Source organism: Centrocercus urophasianus, unplaced genomic scaffold, assembly GCF_019232065.1.
Source record: "Centrocercus urophasianus isolate 14NV4802_14NV808 unplaced genomic scaffold, USGS_Curo_1.0 seq_48, whole genome shotgun sequence".
Classification (NCBI taxonomy): Eukaryota; Metazoa; Chordata; class Aves; order Galliformes; family Phasianidae; genus Centrocercus; species Centrocercus urophasianus.
The window spans coordinates 1,519,704-1,539,981 of NW_024885066.1; the positions used below are offsets into that span (position 1 = coordinate 1,519,704).

General features: G+C 46.1%; 2 protein-coding genes across 2 annotated transcripts in view; both read right to left on the reverse strand.

Annotated features, from left to right (window-relative positions):
* The window catches only part of KDM1A (lysine demethylase 1A), a 28,966-nt gene extending 24,207 nt beyond the window's left edge, over nt 1–4,759 (reverse strand). The window contains exons 1-2 of the mRNA XM_042834669.1: nt 4,487–4,759; nt 1,688–1,853 (exon numbers count right to left, since the gene is read on the reverse strand). Of these exons, the coding sequence (XP_042690603.1) occupies nt 1,688–1,853; nt 4,487–4,759 (439 nt within the window). The remainder of the gene's footprint in view (nt 1–1,687; nt 1,854–4,486) is intronic.
* A 1,364-nt stretch (nt 4,760–6,123) lies between these two features.
* ZMPSTE24 (zinc metallopeptidase STE24) overlaps nt 6,124–20,278 on the reverse strand; it is a 14,813-nt gene continuing 658 nt past the window's right edge. The window contains exons 2-10 of the mRNA XM_042834644.1: nt 18,376–18,522; nt 17,657–17,743; nt 15,884–16,000; nt 12,989–13,141; nt 11,750–11,891; nt 10,350–10,510; nt 9,558–9,662; nt 7,722–7,865; nt 6,124–7,394 (exon numbers count right to left, since the gene is read on the reverse strand). Coding sequence (XP_042690578.1) covers nt 7,170–7,394; nt 7,722–7,865; nt 9,558–9,662; nt 10,350–10,510; nt 11,750–11,891; nt 12,989–13,141; nt 15,884–16,000; nt 17,657–17,743; nt 18,376–18,522 — 1,281 coding nt within the window. The 3' untranslated portion in view covers nt 6,124–7,169. The remainder of the gene's footprint in view (nt 7,395–7,721; nt 7,866–9,557; nt 9,663–10,349; nt 10,511–11,749; nt 11,892–12,988; nt 13,142–15,883; nt 16,001–17,656; nt 17,744–18,375; nt 18,523–20,278) is intronic.

Here is a 20,278-nt window from a genome sequence, read left to right on the forward strand (position 1 = left end):
ACAGTAACATGAAAACTAACTTCCATACCTTCCCTAATTTTCATCATGTAATCCTGTGCTACCACGGATGTCCTACATTGCATTTCTGACCAAAATACTGTATTTTTGCTTCAAAGAAGAGGCAGAGAGAACAGCTCAGCCACCAGCACTGCACCTACATGAGAACATACAGTGGACTCCACTCCTTTTCCTATCAGTGGTGTTTGAATAACAAGGTTCAGAAAACTTCGACAGCCAACATAGACAAGTTGATGCTCTGGTGTCTGTGCTTCAGCAAATGAAGACAAGGACAGAAAGAGCCACTGATGTGCACACCTTCAGACCCTTTAACAACACAGCAAGCCCAATTAGGAAGTGACAGCTGGAACGCTCTGCCTCCTTCCACCTGCTGACCCTACACCACACTATCATGCACCCCAGCAGGATTTCTGGGAAGAATGTCATGACCTGAGCAGACACAGCCTGCTGGAAAACTGCTTTTAGTTGAGTGACTGAACACAGAATGAGTGCTGGTGCACAGAACCACCAGCCTGCTGCTGCCTCTGCTTCTCCATTTCCTCCTTCACATTGATTCTGTCTTAAACCAAACTCAACAATCACTATTCTAGGCAGAAAATGGCACATGAGGAGTACACAGAAATTGTTTTAATATAGTATCTCAAGAATTAGAACCAAAGTCTCGGCTATATTAAATAGTACATCTCATATCTGCTCAGTTGCACCGACTGTAAGTCCATTTTTTTTGATAGATCAGCTACAATGAGCATGGGGAGCTTTTTTCATCATCACAAATATTGCAGTCATGCACATGAGTTGCAGCATTCCTGCATCTGGAGAGAGACTGCAGGGCAATTTCTAACAGCTAAAACGCAATGCTGGCCTTTAATGCATTTCCTGACACGGTGAGTATCCTGAAACTGACATTTCTGCATGCGCAGATCTGGCTGCCAAAAAGAAGAGCAGCAGAGAAGGTGGCTAACAGTTATTCATGTCAGTGACTGAAACCCCTACGTTTCAGTTATTGTCTAAAATCACCAAGCACGACGAGCTGTGAGCCCTCCAAAACGTGATTTTGTGGGTACTGCAGTGATACACCAACATCAGACGAAGCAGTGGCAGCTGTAAAGTCAGTGTAAAGAATGGGAAGGGTACTGCTAAACCCGTGATCCTCAGTAGCTGCTCCATGAGGAATGACCTTCCCAACACAAGGCAATTCTCCACCTGGCAGAGGAGGGCACTGAAGTTCCAACAAACAGCATCCAGACAGAAATTCAGATCGGATTCATTGCTGAAAGCTATGAGAATCTCTGTGAATTAAGCGGGCTCTCCTGCACAGCAACCCCCAAGTACACCTCACCTCTTCTCTCTCAAATAAGAATGGTGGTACACAAACAGGTATGGCAGCTAAAGGGAGAGCTGCTTCTCCAGTCCATATGCTTCCAAAGATGTGTCAGTAAGGACTACAAGGTTCTGGGATGAGAGGTTTAGCTTAGTTTAGAATTCAATGGATGCACATCTCCACCAGGCTACTCCTGCACATTCTCACCCTCCTTTCCAGCAATCAAACAAGCGCAGAACAATCATTCAAAACCAGACAGGAGTTCTGTGATGCTGCACCTGGCCACCACTCATCTCTGGGAATAAAAGACTTGAACAGTGCTACAGGAGAATGCCTCTCCTCACTCACCAGATGGCTCCTCGGGCTCACTTTCATTCTCTTCTTCTGCAGGAGCAGGTGGAGGTGGAGGTGGCAGCTTCTTCTCTTTCTCAGCTTTAGCGTTTCTCTCTTCTTCAGAGTAATATTCATCTTCTGAGAGATTTGCAAGGCTCTCATCCATCTCTCTATACTCTACCTGCAGAAAGAACAACACACCATCAACACACAAAGCTGTCAAAGTCCCAGTACTAAAACAAACACTGCAAGCAACAAAACCACTTCCAGGCTCACAGAATAGTCCTGAGCTACCTCAGCCAGAGTTATATGTCAGGCATCACATCACACAGGTCTTCAACAGCTCCACAAGTTCCACGTTTTCACCTGCACAACATAACCTGTCTTCGACGCCCAAAAGTAGGAGCTTCCTCCTAATATTCAGCCCAATTTCTGTGTTTCTGTTAAGCCAGCATCATCACTTGACCTCTGCAGCTTACTTCCCTGTCTTCAGCTCCCTGTCAAACTCAGGGATACAAACTGCAAGAGCCCAACCCATAACTGGGATTCATCTGCCCAGTTCTGCACTCCCTGCTGGATTCAAGCACCTCTCCATTCAGACTTCACAGTGCACAAACTTAGAAGGGTTAGAAGTGACCGTGGCACCACTCACACCTGCAAGTTCCCTACAAACACTATGGTCCCTAGAGATAACTGACAGTGCTACAAGTAGTGGCAAGGATAAAACATAATGCAAAACAAAATAACCCACAATAACTGAGAAGAAATATTCCAGTCCCACCTTGCCCCATTCCCAACATGAGGAACGAGGCAGAAACAACCCCCACATCTCTTCAGCTGCTCTCCAGCACAAAGAAATATTACCAGCTTCAGAAAAAAGCATGGCCCAACTGAAAGGAACACAGGAACCCCAGGAGAAATAAAAGCATTTTTTCCAAAGTAGGAAAGTTCTGCATACTGCTATTAAATTTCCCTGCCTATTGCTACCTGATTTCTGCTGAAACAAAATCAAGTACTTCTCAAAATAGGCAGTCAATAGAAAATGAAGAAGAACACAGCTGGTATCCCCCCAACACCCTGCAGCTCAGCCCCTGGCACGTGACAACAAAAATAACTGCATTTCTGACCACAGAAAATGAGACGCTTTTCACTTTTACCATCAAAGCTGTGTCATTAAGGAGAGGCATTAATGGCCACAACCCAAAGCAGCACAGGGAGCCCCGCACACAGGCAAGCATATGTTCAGCAGAACACCAACATGCACACTTATTCACTCACTTTCAACTCTTTAAACCCAATTGAGTCCAGCACCATTGGTTTTTACACAGTTGTGTGAATGCAGCACTGCTAGATCTGTTGTGAGCTCCCATCCTAAGGTAACTTGCAGCAATCCCACAGCATCACAGGTGTTTGAAACCAAAAGAAAGCAGTTCTGCCCCAAAGCCCTCTGGCCTCTCCTCCTCCTTCAGCTCCCACAGCATTCAGAGTGCAGTCAAACCCAACAAAAAACATGCTTCTCCCAGACCAGGTGTATTTATTAATCAACCTGGATAACCTCCACTGATTTCACAGCACAAACACAGTGACTCAAGGCAGGTCCACCTGGTAATAGTGAGAAGGAGATCTGGGAACCCCACATTATATCTTTAGGGAATGGATACTGCTCACACAGAGAAGCATCACCAAAACATACCCCAAACGGTGCAGCAATTCCTACCTGTTAACAAAGCAAGTAAAACCCTCTGAGCTGCATCAGAGTGACCCTATTTGACAGTTCTTATATACAAAGGGTTGGTGCTGCTTTCAGGGCACAGCCACACAGTACACCACACAGCTCAGGGTCCCCAGAGATCCTGTCAGCTTCCATCTCAAATCCCCTCAGCATTACACACCCCTGTGAGCTCCACAATCTTCCACAATGAGGTTTCCAAGTGCAAGTGATTTATAAAGAGTGCAGGTTGCAGTTATTGGCAGCTGCTGGAGACTCTTACACCTCACAGCTTAATATCACTGTCATTAAGGTTGGAAAAGCCCTGTAAGATCATCCAGCCCAACCCCACCCCCACCATGCCCACTGACTGCATCCCTCAGTGCCACAATGGTTCTGGAGCACCTGCAGGGACGGTGACCCCACCACCTCCATGGGCAGCTGTGCCAGCACATCACCGCTGTTTCAAAGAAGCAATTGTTCCTAATACCCAACCTGACCACCTCATGGTGCAACTTGATGCCATCACCTCTCATCCTATCACTGTTACCAAAAGCAGCTGATCTCCACTTGCCACAACCTCCTTTCAGGCACTTATAGAGAGCAATGTGGTCCCCCACGAGCTCCTCTTCTCCAGAACCATCCCATTCCCTCAGCCGCTCCCCAGCGCTATGCTTCAAACAGACCCCTCACAGCTCACTTTCCTTCTCTGCACACACACTACTCCCTCCACGTCTTTCTTGTACTGAAAGGCTCAAGGCTGAGCACAGCACTGCGATGCAGCCCCACCAGCACTAGCACAGAGGGACGGCCACCTCCAGCTGGCTGCACTGCTGCTGACACAGCCAGGATGCCGTGTGGTTCCCAGGCATCCTGCTGGCTCACGTTTAGCCGAGTGCCACCAACACCCCTATAGCACCGATCAACCCCCCACGTTCACGCCGCAAATCAGGACACACGTAGCACCGCACACGAAACGAAGCCCGAGGCCGCCTCCCCCAGATGCCCCGGCAGCCCGACGGCCGCAGCACAACCCCCGCCTCGCTCATTGGCTCGGGGGAGGAGGCCACCACTGAGCGAGGCTCCGCCCCCCGGCCCGCCCTTACCTTGGCCCGCTTGCGGCGGCTTGTCCGGCGGCCCTCGGGGGTCTCTGCGATGCCGGTGGTTTCGCCGCCGGACGTGGGGGCGGCGGGTGGCTCGGACGCACCTCCCGGGGGCGAGGCCCGAGGCGGCTCCTTCTTACGAGGAGTGCGCTCCCCGGCCCCGCCGCTCTCAGCGGAGGAACCCAGCGCTCCTACAGCAGCCGACGGAGGTACCGGAGCCTCGGGCCCGCCCTCTCCGCCCGCCGCCTCCGCGGCCTTCTTTCCCCCGGCCAGCATCGCCGCTGCCGCTCCGCACAAAGGGACCGCGAGCGCGCACGGCGCCGCCTCCTGACGTCACTTCCGGGGCGCGCGTGCCGGACGCAGCTCGCACGCCGGACGCAGCTCGCGCATGCGCCTCGGTCTCCTCGCGAGAGCGCCTCGGGGCGAGGCGGGAATGGCGCGCGTTGGAGGACATGTTGGGGCGCGAGGGGCGGGATGTGAGAGAGGCGAGGGCAGAGCGAGCGTGGCGCAACTGGGAGCAGCGCTGGACAACGGGAAGGCAACCAATGTCACCTGGCAGGAGTTGTGCAAGGCGGTGCACAACATCCTCATCTCTGAGCTGGAGAGAGACAGATGGCCCCCAGGGCTCCATCTCAGCACCGGTAACCTTCAGCATCTTTACCAGTGGCATCAATGATGGATGGAGTGCACCCTCAGCACTTTGCTGATGGCACCAAGCCAAGTGGTGCAGTAGAAAGAAGAAATGCCATCCCGAGGGACATGGATCCGTGGACAAGTGGATCCATGTGAACTTGATGAAGTTCAGCAAGGCCAAGTGGAAGGTGCTGCACCTGGGTCTGCACAATCCCAGGTGTGTGTATGGAGTGAGAGAACTGATGGAGAGCAGCCCTGCGGAGGAGGACTGAGGGAGCTGAGGGTATTCAGCTTGGAAAAGGCCCTGGGAGACCTCTTTACAGCCCTGCAGTAGTTGAAGGAGGCTTATAAAGAGGAGGAGAGTGACATTTTACATGGTCTGATGGTAATAGGACAAGGAGAAATGATTCTCAACTAAAAGAGAATTAGGTTAGATGTGAGGAGCAAATTCTTTACATGAGGGGCTGCAAGGTGCTGGCACTGCTGCCCAGAACTGTGGGTGCCCCATCCCTGGAGTTGCCCAAGGCCAAGAATGGGGTACAGGGCAGCCCAACCTGGTGAGGGGCACCCAGCCCATGAGAAGGAGCTGGAACTGGATGATCGTTAAGGTCCCTTCACCCACACCATCCTATGATTCAAGTTAACCCTTTTATTTCCAAAAATATTATAGGCTGCTCCTCTAAAACTGTGTCCTAAATCCCTATCTGTAGTTTTGCTTCACATTCTTTAGTTTATAAATACAAATCATGCATCATCTATTCCTACTGCTCCTAAGGCATCATCATGCCCACCATGTCAGAATTCTCCCAATTCTCCCTGTGACCAAAAAAGCAAATGTAAGCTAATAGCAAAGTGTTGGAGAATGTTCAGGCACTCAAAAGGATCAGATCTTGCTTTGATTTGTTGTCTCTGCACAAAACTGAGAATAGCATTTCAACTTAGTACAGGAAATCAGATTTTTATATAAAGTATTTGCATTCAGTCCACTCTGATGGCACATACAAACCCACATTTAATTTCTATCTTTATTCAAAAGTAAATTCAATTCCACATCTCACCTGTGATGACAGATGCAGAAGCCATTTCTCCAAATACCCCTTTACCCTTCCCCAGCCTATACAAACAAACCGTATCTTGGATTACTTGTATTACAGTGATCACGAGCAATATTTTCTGAGTTCCCACACTGTTTCAGTCAAGTCCATATGAATGAAAAAACCCTCTGCAGACCTCAGAATTAAAGTTCGACATGAACGCGCAGCCTGAGCATCAGACCTCTTCCATATACACAATTAAATTAGGCAAAGATTGACAGAAATGAAGGAACCGAGGTGTGGAAATGCTGTTAACCATTATGCTTACAAGCAAGAGGAGGAAGACCAAAGAACTTACAGCTTTCTTTAATGCATGGGTCCTGTCTTCACTTCTCCATCACATTCTTCTGCACCCCCAGAATGGAGGACAGCCCAATCCCCCCTATACCAATACTGAATACAGACTAATCCTCATTTTCAAGGAGGCCATGATTTATTTCTTTGACTCTGACTCAACCGTATTGCCACATTTCAGAGAAACAGCATTTTCCCTTATGACAGACATGGATTTAACTCCAGCAGAAAGGCTCATACCTGCATTAAACTCTTTTTAAACACAGTGACCGGCTAGTATGGTTATGATGTGAGAAATCATAGCATTCAAAACCTCTTCATTGTGAGTGAAGGTGGAGACAGAGAAAGTTCACAGAACACCAAGAAGGGGAAAAGAATCAAAACCAATGTAAAATTTAAGAAACAGGTGCCTCAAAATATTATATTTTTCTCCCCTTACAAATCTATATGGAGATAAAAGCCAGAGCATAGGAGGCGTGGCCTTCACCCAGGACTTTATTCTAAATTAAGTTCCACCACTTTGCTTTTGTTTAAAATAAAAAGTCATAATTTAATACTGTTTCAGGATTCTTGGATTTGCCGTGCTGTTAACGTCACACCCGTTTTTAAGAGATGCTCCTAACTTTGCCTCTGGATGGAAGCGCTGTCAGCCCCACAGGCTGCTGTCACTCTTGCTTTGCTTCTTTCAAGGCTTGCAGTCTTTCTAAAAGGGGTGGATGGGAATAATGCCACATTGAAAAGATCCAGTCAGAAACAGGGAATCCTAAGTTATCTTTGTTTAGTTTGATCAAAGCAGAATATAGGTCTTTAGCCTTTCCAAGTTCCTTGGCAAATGCATCTGCTTGAAACTCAAATCGTCGGCTTAATACAGTCAAGCAAAAGGAGAGAATCTGTGGAGAGAAATACGTTATAATTACCTAAAAATTCAACCATCTGCACTTTCTTTATACTGTCAGTGAACAGACACTGCTGTACCTTCCTTCCCCCATCCCACACATCACTGTGGCTGTAGATTGAGCTCACTAAGATTTGTCCAGGCCATACCCCCAACTGGGAGTCTTACATGGAGCCGTAATGATCTTTATGAAACAGGAACAACAGAGCTACCTGAAACTTCCAACTTTTCTCCACAGTAATAATACAGTCAACGTAAAATTGTTATTTAAACAGGACAATACTTCAGCACCTGCATCTGAAAAACAAGTTCAAAGCCATACCTCATTGTAAGGTGAAAAAATGAACTGGAAAATAATCATCAAGCCTATCAGGGTCGGCTGAGTCTCGTAGAAGCCAAATGCAGCAAAGAGTTCTTTTCGACCAATCAGAACAGCAAACAAGAAGAAGCAGAGGAAGGAATTCATCTAGAGAAATGTGACAGCATTCTTGATTAAGATGAGCTTTTCATCCAAGTCTAATATATGCCTTAAAATATAATTGGTTTGCATTTAAGCTCCACAGGAAAGATAAATAGAAATCCAAACAGATTACTTCAGAACTCATATGTGCAGAGGAGCAAGCAGTTGGCTTTCACCAGCTTTCTGAGGGTGCATGCAATTAAAAAAATCATTGTTTTGGTCCAGGGCAACGTGCTCCACGTGTCCCTGCTAGAGCAGGGCGTTGGGTCCAATGGCCTCTGGAGTCCCTTCCAACCTCATCCACTTTGTGACTTCGTGTTATTTTCTGTCAGTGATCTAAAAAGATGCCTCAGGTAGCGAAGGAAGACAAAAAGGCAACACAACAAGAGGAGGAAACACTGAAGACAATCTATTTCCTTGGATTTAACCGTGGGTTCCCACATGTTTAAAGATGAACCATGTGCGTGCACATCACTCAAAGCAGTATCTGCTGTTTGTTCCATCATACACCTGCTCCTAGCAACAACGTTTGTTTCCATCTAATCCAATATGTGCCCACTGCTTGGTAGGTTGTCCAGAAGCAGCTCCCTGCTTTACCATGGTGTGCAGGGAACTGCTTAGTGCCTTTTCCATTCCTGCAAACAGCTGTTTTTAGAGTAATGTGGAATGTGGCAAATAACACTCACTGTTCAAACACACAGGACAGGAGAGAGATAGTGGCAATAAAAATCAACATAAGAAATAAAACACTGCAGAAAAATTGGTGAAAATTTCAGGAAGTGAAGGTAAAGCTTCCTTCAAAGTTTATCTATTACTGCAAGATTATATCTAAATAGTGGCAAAAACATCACAGTCATTACTTTATCATTAGTAGGGATCAACACCAACATCAAAAGTTGGAATATAATTGCATTAATCAAAGTAGAAAGAATGTCACTGGAGGGTTTAGTGTCATGAATAAGAAAAACATAGCATGGAATCAGAGAGATTGTCTTAAGCAGTGATGTAACCTGAAAAAAAAAAATCATTAATAGCTCTAGAGAAAAAAAAACCAAGAGAATAACATTCCTGCACTCATCAACAGGAGAAAAGAAAAGGAAAAAGTTGGGAATTTGAAAAGATGGGTGCGTGATAATTGGAAAAAGTTAGATTATGCCATAATAGGCTTGATAATAATTAACATAGAGTACATAGCTGTGAACTGGAAACCAAAACATCTGAAATTAGGAAGTAAGATACTTGGGGAAGGAATTCCCTTACACTGAGCTACAACCAGAGGCACATGCATGAATAAATGGACCATCGGGCTCCTTTCATTCCAACGTGAAGTTGCCCAACCTCCAGAGATTGCTTTGCTACTAAATCCCGATTTGGGCACACAACAAGAATTGCAAATAATGTTATTTACCAATAAGCAATGCACAAGGCAGGACAAAACAAGTAAACAATAAATAAAATAGAAATACCCTCTGAGTCAGATTTCGTAACTGGCAATCATGTTCCTCTGTTCTTCTGCAAGGAGCAAGAGCAATTCTCTGGTTCATGCTACCCACCAACCAGGTGGGGCAAGGAAGGGATTGGAGGGTATCACACACTCAGTAAAGATACAAAAATGAAAACAAAAGGGGAAAAAAAAAAGAAAAACAACTGGAAACAAGAACTTGAAACAATCACCACCACCAGTTTGTCATGACTTACCTGGCTGATAATAATGTTTTTGACAGTGTGACCTAGCTTCCAGTGACCCAATTCATGACCAAGGACAGCCAGAACTTCTTCATTCTTACATCCTTGCTTTTTATTCTGAGGGAACAAAGTCAAACTGAGCACAGCTGAACATATTTTTCACTTATTGTTCTCTTAAGTCACTTAAGTTTCCCAAGACCAGCACTGCTATGCTCTTCCATTCTACCAACACATACAAGTTCTTAGTGAGGCTTTTTCAAGATGATATTTGGAAAATACGAAGTTGTGAGTTCAACAGCCTTTCTACCATGAAGCAGCAATGTCTCATCTCTATCTGTGCAAACATTTCTCAGCAGACCTGGAACAATGCTGGAAAATCTCCCAAACTCTCTCCAAAGCACCAGAGCTCTTGCCTGCAGTAAGAGGCACTCCTATGATGCACTGATAAGCAAAAGCGCTCCCTTCAAAGGGAAGCTTACCTCCAGCAGTCCCAAGAGGAGAGACAAAAGCTAAAAACCCAAACAGGTCCCTCATTCCATCAGTTGCATTTGTTATGAGCAGGAAAACAATGTTTGCTAAAGCCCCTGTGGACTTCTGAGGTCTGTGATTATTGGCATTATTGGCACCCACACACTGCCAACCCCAGAAATTCCACTTCATAACCATTCAGGGATACTTTGATGATGGAATTTGGGATTTCAGCATCCCACTTAGGACCCTTAGAACACAAGGGATAATCTCACCAGTAAGTAAACACAAATAACAGAATGAAAGACATTGGGAGGGCAGGAAAGCATAACTCACTTTTGTTTTAGACTTTGTTTCTTCATTCTCACCCTCTTCTCCTTCTACTGGTTCTTTGTTCAGTGCAGAATAATCTTCCAGGAGCGTGTCAAACAGCACTATCCGCTTATTCTTGAAGAATCCATAGAAGTAAGCATTGCTGTGAGAAGAACGCTTAGAACCTGACAGGGAAGAGCTAACGTTAGAGACCACAGTTCAGATAATCCTGCTCATCAAAGCTTATACATAAAATCTTAGACAGAATGGATGCTTTCAAAGGAATTGCCAAAGTCCTGATACAACACAGACACACTCAAGCAAATCATTTCATGGGCTGAAGTGCATTTTAAGTAGAATTTATCTCTTTTACTGACTGCAATAGAGAAATAACATTTTTCATTGTTAAAAAAACAAACAAACAAAAAAACCAGCCAAGTGAAGATCAGCTATCCAAAAAAGAGAAAACAATGTCTATTGTAATTTCAGGTTCAGAGTGGAAAAAGAATTCTGCAAAGAACTTGTGCTGCTCCCCCAGCAAAGTCCTGTCATGGATTCATTCGGAATTGTCTGGAAGTGACAGAAAGGACTATTCACAATTCTGAAGCCGTAGGAGCAGATAAAGAAAGAAGATGAAGAGATGCAGTCCCTTATAATTGTTTGAAATAGGCAATTTTTTAGTTATTTTCATCTAAATCACCTGAATGGTGGACCTACAGGCTCTTTCTATCACTGATAGAATTTAGGCCAGTAAAATCATCTCTTTCCATAGAACAGACTGCTTCAGTTGATCCCAGTAAGTTGTCTAGGTCAAAGGAACTGTTCAATTCGTCTATTTTTTTTGCCTACAGACAGGAGCCATTGCAAATCCAGACTGAATAAGGGCTCCATGGGAGAAGAGGTGGAATTTGGCTCATTTTATTCCAGCAAAAGATAAGGTACTTCAGGCTGAAGGCATGCTCCCACTGTGTGTTCATCAGCTGCATCAACTCCTCAGGGCATAGGATATCCATTGTCTCATTGCCCAAGATACACACATGGCAACTTCAGCACTCAACCATGACAGATGGGCAGAGGAAGAGGCTGCTCAGAGCACGAGGCCTCAGCATCCAGTCCCTCTGCATCAAGGAAATCCCATGAGCAGCTACAAGGCAGCAATGTCTTTTGGCAACACATGTCAACCTCTATGAAAGCATTTGCAGGGAAGGAACCTTTGTAACCTAGGTGTTACTGAACGAACCCTGAAATTAACAGACTTTGTCGCACATCACCAATTATTGGTTATGAACTTGAGAGAGCCAAGACACAGTGCAGTGAAATGCTGGAAAGAAGACATCCATAGAGCAGAGTCCAGATCAGCAGGGGCTCAATACTTTAGGATGCCAGGAAAGAAAACTGAAAATCCACAGATTTCAAACTCTCACCTTCAACAACATACACCTTCGTCAATGGGAAGTCAATGCTCTTTGCCATGACTTCAATTTGCTGCTTGAGCTCTCCCTCAGGAAGTGGAATGAATTTATCAAACAAAGGAGCAATGTAGTCTGCATAGATGGTAACGAGCACCTGAAAAAAGCCAAAATTGTGTTTAGTATTAATTACAGGCTAAGGAACTGATGGTCTTTATCACAAAACCTTGCTGTGACGTACCATATCTCTTCCCATTGGTACCAGATGCAGACTGAGCAAGAAGGCCAGGGCTAGAGCAACACTCTGGCAGAAAGAAAAGCTGAACTTCTTTCCCTTGCTCTCTGGACCTACAAAGCTTTCTTTCTTTCTTTCTTTTTTTTTTCCCTCTTTTTTTCTTTTAAGAAAAGGACAGGACTGGGAGAAAGTTTAAGTTCTAGTTAGAGGAAAGGGACAAAGAGTGTGGGCATGGGCTTAACCCTCAGGAAGAGGGGAGAGAGAAGGGGGAGGTGGGAGAAAAGGGAAACACGAAGAAAAAATCCTGAAAGATCTTTTAGCAGTATTTGTGAGCTAGACTCACCGCTTCAGCAGGGCACTGCTGCTACTACACTGTGTCACCATGGAGCTCCACATCAAACATGAAATCATTTTAATGGATACAAAAGGATCCTTCAATTACCAATTCAGTCTATAAAAGCAGATATACCAGCAGGGCAAGAAATGGAAACCTGTTAATTGTCTCAGTGGAAAGCAAAACAACTGCAAATTGGTGTTTCGTTACGTGGAAAAGAAGCCCTGTGGGAATATTACTGACCAAGGCACATTTTGTCTTGTCTTGTTAAACCAGTGGTCATTGGCTTGGCTCCCTTTCTATAGGTACAAAAAAAGAAAAAACAGAATCATAGCACCACCAAGATTGGAAAAGACCTCTAAGAGCATCCAGTCCAACCATCCTATCGTTATGGAGCATTTTAATTCCAGTACCTGTTCTAAAGTTTTTTGAATGTTTATTTTTTGCTGAACCAATGCAAAATAAATCAAATCTAAAATATCAAATTAGCATGGGCAATTAATATGAGCTATTACTCCTGAACAGGTGCAGTGAGAACATGACAAAATATTTATTAAACACTGCAGGCACCAAAACTCCCAGGAGATGCAGATTCTTTCCTATGTTCCTTTCAATTATGCATTATGTACAGGTCAGCACACCAAGCCATGTATTTGGAAGAACCCAAACATGCCCTCGTACTCACCAAGGACACAACTAATGTGAAGAGCCAGGCGTAGATGAAGAAGTAGTCTCCCCCTATTTTAATAATATAAAGCAGAAGGGATGTCACTGGCAACAGAATGCACTGTGTCACGATAAACTTCTTGATGGCATCCTTAAAAAAAAATCCCAGTGTCTGCAAAGGAAGGACAGCAGTGACATTTACAGTGTAAACACCAATGGGTCTCAGCAGTCAGTGAACTGATCCTTACACTGGACAAGCAGAAGCAAAACAAGACAAGTCATGAGACAACCAAGTGGCAATAACAATGTGTGGTAAGGAGAGCAGTCAGTTATAAAGGGTGGAAGAACTTCTTCAGCTCTGCTCGTAGCAGCTGTGGCTCCACATATCCACCTGGACTTGAGGCCATGTGGCTGCACAGTTTGTTAGCAGGAACTGACCCAAAGCTGAATTTTCTGGCATATACATCCTTCACCACAGAAGAAAAGGAAAACGTTGAGTTTATCTGTCTCTTAATTCATTTACCAATCAGTATTCCAGATATGGTGGAGTTTCAGAGAAATGGGAAGTGGAAAGAAACAAAGTTCTGTAGGATATTTTGTCTTTGAGCAGTTGCCTCAATTCATCTCAACTCAGTCACCAAGCTGATTGTCTGACCTGGAAAAGGGACAGAAGTCCTCCTGAAGACTTGTAGGTAGCAGCTGGGCCTTTTACCCCTATCAAAATTAGAATAACTTTATCAGGATGGATGTTTCATAGATGCTTAAAGGATGCTTCAAAGACCTCTACTTGAATCAAACTTCACTAGTGATTCTGCAGTGCAGTTACACTCCCAGCTAGCTCTGTCAGAAGATGTTCTTTCAGTACTTACTGCTATCTGCAAGGCACAGAAGTGAAGGGTTTATTATGTACAGATCCTTTCCAACAAGGCATTAAAAGCCCCATACTGTGTTAAAGATATGGAACTCGTCTGGAAAGAAAAAAAAAAACAAAAACCTGGTGAATCAACTTGGGGCAATAGCTTGGATAGATTTCAACTCTCTCTTTAATGCCAGCACTGTGATCTAGGAGGAACAGGGCTATCCATTTTTATGGTGCTTTCTGACTTTGCTCCATCTCTTCTGACCTTTCTAAGGCAGGTGTAAACTCAAGAGAAACCCTCATTTCCACCACATCATTCTCATGGAAGAGTCAGCCTGAAGATCAGTTGCAAAGTGTCAGGTGTGAATCTGGCTCATTCACTCAAGGAGCCAGCCTACTGGTCTGAAATGAACGGCAGAGAATCAGTGTTTGTAAGACAGCTGCTATAACAGACTGGATTTGAGCCAGACTTGGCATTCAGTTCTGGCATGAGGACCATTATGGAGAAAAAAAGACTTAAGGAAAGGCAGCTCAATCCTCCTCACCCTCACTAAAGCATTCAGAGAAACTACAGAGCTTCTGTGAGCTGTCTCAAGGCAGTTTTAAAGAGCTGCTAAGGTCAGGTTTTGGCCCTCTGCTTCCCTACAGACAAAGGGTCTGATCAGTGCTGTGAGCCTACTATGCACTCTGCAAGGCTACTGGTATTTAAGTGATAGATATTTATATGCAGATATTTAAGTGAAGCTGTCCATCCATCAGCTGGTCCCCAGTTTGCTCTACCTTTACTACATCACAGCTCCTAGTTTTGACAGTCTTAGGACTTTTGTGTTCCTGAAACAACCAGCTTGCAGAACTGGAACCAGGATGGTTCCCAATAAGGTAAGAGACAATCCAAGCACAGATCTGATGCAAGCGCAAAGGACTGACATGAGAGGTAATCAAAGAGGCTTTCTGATGGATATTTAAGGATTTTCAATATCAAAGGCATGTCTAAGGCAAGGCCAGGGCGTAAACATACTGCAAGAACTGAGACTTGGTCAGCCTTTACAATCCCTGAGGACTGAAGGGACAGAGAGAGAACAAACCAAGTACACTGCATAGATATTCTGGTTTGGCATTTGCCAGAAGAAAAACTCCTCATGCTCTGGAAACAGGGACATTCACCCTTCCCTCAACAGGAGCTCCCTATTAAGTCTGCAGAAGAGAAGGGAACCTCTAGTTCTCTAATTCCGATTCACTCAGATACAAACGACCACCTACATCCACACTCTGAGAATGAGTGCTTCCTTATTAGTATGAAAAAGAGAAGAAAAACATTTTTAAAAGATGCACGTTTTCCAGCTTTGCTAGAGCAACGTTTTCAGAAGGACAGGTTTTCATGTCCAGCAAAAGCTCAACGGAGCACAAAAGAGTTCTGAGCTGGTCACAAGCTTAAGTCTCATCCAGAACAATCTTGCTTCCCACCCACTGGAGTAGCAGCTGCCACTGGCGCAGTTTCAGAAGATACACATGCAGCTGTCAAGGAAAAACTGTAGTGACAGTTTTCAAAGTTGAGCTTCCCCAGAAAGAAAACAGTGCACCACTACAGAATAGAGGTGGACAAAGACAACGCTGGGAGCACCACCGCACTGGGTTTATGAGGCAAAGTTCTGGGAGGACTTGTGCTTGGTGCAAGCAGAGCACAGCACGGCCCCGTGTCAGCCCAGAGGCAGCCCCAGCTGCTCCAACAGGGCCCAGCTGCTGCCAGAGCTGAGCTGCCAAATAATGCCAGGGTGCTCTGGGAGAGCAACAGCAGATGGGAGACAGGAGGGAGAAACTGAGAGAATGAATCAGGTAGATGCTACAGGCAGCACAGAGAAGGAGGGCAGGAGCTGCTCCAGGCACAGAGCAGCAGTTCCCTGCAGTCCAGGAGAGGCTGGAGGAGCAGGCTGGCCCCCGCAGCCTGGGGGCACAACACAGGGCAGATCTTCACCTCAGAAAATACCTCAGCCCACTCAACCTACCAAAGCTATGGAAGATGTTAGGTCAGTACACAGGTTGCTCACTATACAATACCTGCTGATTGAAGCCGTGTTTCTCTTCTATGACAAAAGTGTTGTATAAACTCCACGGGAGACCAGTCAGGGCACTGAACAGCGTCGCGAGCAGCAGGAACACCAACGACTGAACGATCTGAAAGCAAAACAAAAGAGCTGATCTTCACTGACCTATACTGATTAACATTCCTGCTGTCAAAAAGGATTCCATGTCAGTAGTGTAACTGAATCTGGTTAGAAGCTAAAGCTAGATGCATTCACAGAAACAGCATTTCTGAGTGTTAGATTACTGACTGCTGGAGCAGCCTCCCTTACACCAAAGCAAACTGTTTTCATAAAGGATCTGGTGGTTGATGCTTTGATGCCTGAAAACTTTGAGATTGTGTTCAGCAGTAGACCCAGCTAATTGTGAGAACAGCCCTTTCTGACCTTAGCTTCTAGCACATACAGAGATGGATGTTCCCCCACATTCACACTGTTGCTGCAGTGTGTAGGCACTGCTCAGAACTTCTTCAGAATACAAACCAGGATTTCATCACATATCTCAGACGTCTCATGGAGCAGCTGGAGATAAGAGAGGCCACTACTCAGGTCTGCTTAGAAAGGAAACTTTTTACCACTGACTTCTGAGTAGAACAGAGGTCGACTGTCCAAAAAGCGATAGCTTTAAATCTCAGAAGTTATTTATGTGCCTTCTGCAGAACTTTCGGAGTAGAGGAGTAATGAATCCATAATGACTATAAACTATTTATTCTGGGGAAATCTCACCATGTAATTTGAAGAAAAACACCTTAGACAAAACTGGCACGATCACCTCCCTGTGATCATATGGCTTTCAAGTGGTTTTTATGATGGTAGAGGGAGGTTTTCAAGAGATGTGTTTCTATTTGCTCACTCAGGCAGCAGACAGAGGAGATACATCAGAACTGACACAACCTAAGAGTGAAGCAGAGGACACTAAGCTTTCCTTACCCTAAACTGAGGGCACCTGATGATAACCCAGCTATGGGAGCAGAAGGAATGATGGACATTTCCTTTGCACAGGTATATTTATTTTTCCTGCTCTAAGACAAAAATAAAAAAGAAGGCACATTATTTATTTGTGGGGGTCATCTCAATAGAGTACCTTGGGCTTAAGTGATTGAAGCAGGAAAAAGTATGACACCTCAAAGGTGCCATCAGATGCGGGGGTTTTCTTGACACGTCAAATCTTCTCTAGAATGGGAACAGTCTGGAACAGAACTCCTCCTTTCTCATTTGGAGGAGAGACTCCAACTCCTCAAGAAAATGGGTGAGAAAGGACATTTCATGCAAAACTGGATGCCTTGGCCATCACACTCTGAGACTCAGCCACTGAAAGTAACCCCACAGGTTCAACCTCCCCCCTCAGTGCTGCTTGTAGGACCCACCATGGAAGAGCTGGCAGCAATAGCCACTGCTGTGGTGTGGCAGCAGGGATGTCTGACACACTCTCCTGTATTTGATATCCCACGCTGTGACAGGAGAAAGCTTTCATCTATCAGAAAGTGGTCCTGAGAGGGGGAACAAAGAACCCCTAAGCCTACACCCCCCTGTGCTGCCATCCTGACACCACAGAACAGCTTTGTTCAAAGTGAGCAGAAGCTTTTTCTGGACTGCTTGAAGGTCCAAACAAAGCCCTGATCAAAACATCTACAATACTTAAAATATAAAAGCCCTTAAGCCCCATCTGCCACCTCAGCTAGCTGAAGCAGCGCTGAGATGTGGGTCACTCCATGTTTAATGCTTTCTGTAGCATTTCAAGACTGCTTACCTCATATTCTGGACCAAACCCAGCACGGCCTGAAATCTGACCAGACAGATTCCAGAGAAAAGGAATTCCTCCGCAGATGAGAATCATCTGGAAAACAAAAACACAAACCACAGAGCCCACGTGAAGCAGGCTGTCACCTTGTGCTGCTATGATTTCAGCACAAGAAGTGACTTCAGAGGATGAATCAGAAGAGTTTTGTAATTAGGTTTTCCCCCTTCTCTTCCCCTGATCTCAGCTCTATCTTTTCCATATACAAAAGCACTCGTTGCCCATTGTAACTCTCTTAAGAAGGACCTTTTGGTATTCCTCCTGTTCTCACAGGTTTGTCTTTCCATCTCCTGCTTAATTTGAACCTACAAGTCAAACAGCTGTAGCCTTTCAAACACAGAGGTTGTATTTGTAATAATTGAAAATCACTCCAATACTCCTTAATTACTTGGAAAGCATAATGGCTCAGCTGTGCCCCAACGCATAACTATATGGGTTGTAGCTGTGCAGGATTATTCAGCACTGCACAGAGAAATCACTTGCTACCTGAATCATCTCTTCTTTTCACAAGGCAATATAGCCACAAACAAGAAACACGGAGCCTGAACCATTCAAATTTCAGTCCGATGCGAGGTGCCACAGTGCCCACAGCACAGGATCACTCCAAAGTATTTCACAATTCCTTCACCATGAAAATCACCACCTGATGCTGGAGCAGCTCTGGTACTTACAGTGCCCTCCAGCTCTGAGTACAGCCCTGACCAGAAGCTGAAAGTGCTCTTGTCCAACTGATACAGACGAGATTTTTCAAACGTTTCTGAATCCATGATCTGTCCCAATTCCCACGGCACGTGTGTTGTTGTTCTGTACACCCGTCTCTGAAAAAGAGAAAGAAACTTCAAACTGACTTCCAGTGTTCTGAAGGGGAGAAATAAGACTGAGAGAAGCATCGCATGGCAAATGCTCACCAGCCACCCCAGAAAGGAAAAAAAAAAAAACAAACTGAAAAACTCCACAGGAAAACAAATACTCCAAAGTTCTTGTTTTCTGTGACGTTCCAAATCTACAATCAAAGCACAACTGCCAGACCCAGAAACCGAGCTGCTTGCTTACCTATTTCTAACATAAAAAGTTGCTATATAAAGATCACAGAAAGCAATTCTTTCCACGGGGTAAGACTGACGGTGCTGTGATTATGACCAAGCAGAGTTTCAAACCCACCACCACATCCTCTGTGAAATCATCCCTGTGAGTTGGCTGCACACACTGGGTGCGATTTCATTTTCGATCAAGAACTTTTCACTGTAAATTTCAGAAGTTTGCTCGCCGTTCTTCCATCCATCCTTGCCTCATTTCAATAGTTTTGCTCCTCCTCCAAGGAAAAGCTCCTCAGCTCTGTCACTTATCTCCTTCCTTCAAGTAGAGGATCAGGCTGCAGATCACCCAGTGGCTCACAGCAGCTGCCATTGCTGCTCCCCCCCCTCTGAGATGCAGTTTGCTGTCTTCACAACAGCCCTCACAGTGCTGCGCTCTGCGTGCGCTGCTGCGATGTGCCAACATGGCATCAAGGTGCACTGCGCCCCTCTCTCTGCCCAAGGGCACGGAGAATGGGGATGCACAGCAAGACAGGAGAGGACGCAGCTGGGGCAAGGGGATATCCATAGAATCGTCTGAGTTGGATGAGACCTTTAAAGGCCACGTGGCCCAACTCCCCTGCAGTGAGCAGGGACACCCACAGCTCCATCAGCGCTCAGAGCCCCTCCAGCCTCACCTTGGGTGTCTGCAGGGATGGGCACCACCACCTCTCTGGGTAACCCACTCCAGTAACTCACTGCCCTTACTGTATTCCAATTTATACCCAATGCAGATCTCCCCTCTTTGAAACCATTCCCCCGTCCTATCACCCTGCTAAAGTCTGTCCCCTTTCTTACAGCCCTTTCAGACACTCACAGACCCGTAGGTCTCCCCACAGCCTTCCCTTCTCCGGCTGCACAGCCCAGCTCTCAGCCTGGCCTCGCAGGGAGGTGTTCCATCCCTGGGAGCATTTTTGTGGCCCTTCTCTGGATGCTCTCCAGCAGCTCCACGTCTCTCCTGTCCTGAGGACTCCTCATCTGGGCGCAGTGCTGCAGGTGAGCTCTCAGCACACAGCAGAGGGGCAGATCCCCCGCTTTGGATGCAGCCAGGGTACGGTTGGCTGTGAGCTGTCGTGTCCAGCTGCCATCCATCAGTGCCTCCTTTTGGGCAGGGCTGTGCTCTGTCCTTACATCCCCAGCTCATACTGATAGTGATAGTGTTGCTGTGACCCAGGTGCAGACCTTGCACGTGGATTTATTGAACCTCACGAGCTGGGCGCACCGCTCGTCCTACCCGGTTCCCTCCCGCCGCCATCCCGCACCGCACGGCACCGCGCTCAGCAATAAGAACTGACGCGGCGGAGGAAGGCCTTCAGCGCGGCACAGTGCCTTCACTGCACGGCTCGTTTGCAACCGAGAGGAGCGAGCGGGGCAGGACGGCAGGACGGCAGGACGGCGCACACCGGCACCGGGCGGCACCGAGCGGCACCGGGCGGCACCGGGCGGCACCGGGCGGCACCGGGCGGCACCGGGCGGCACCGGGCGGCACCGGGCGGCACCG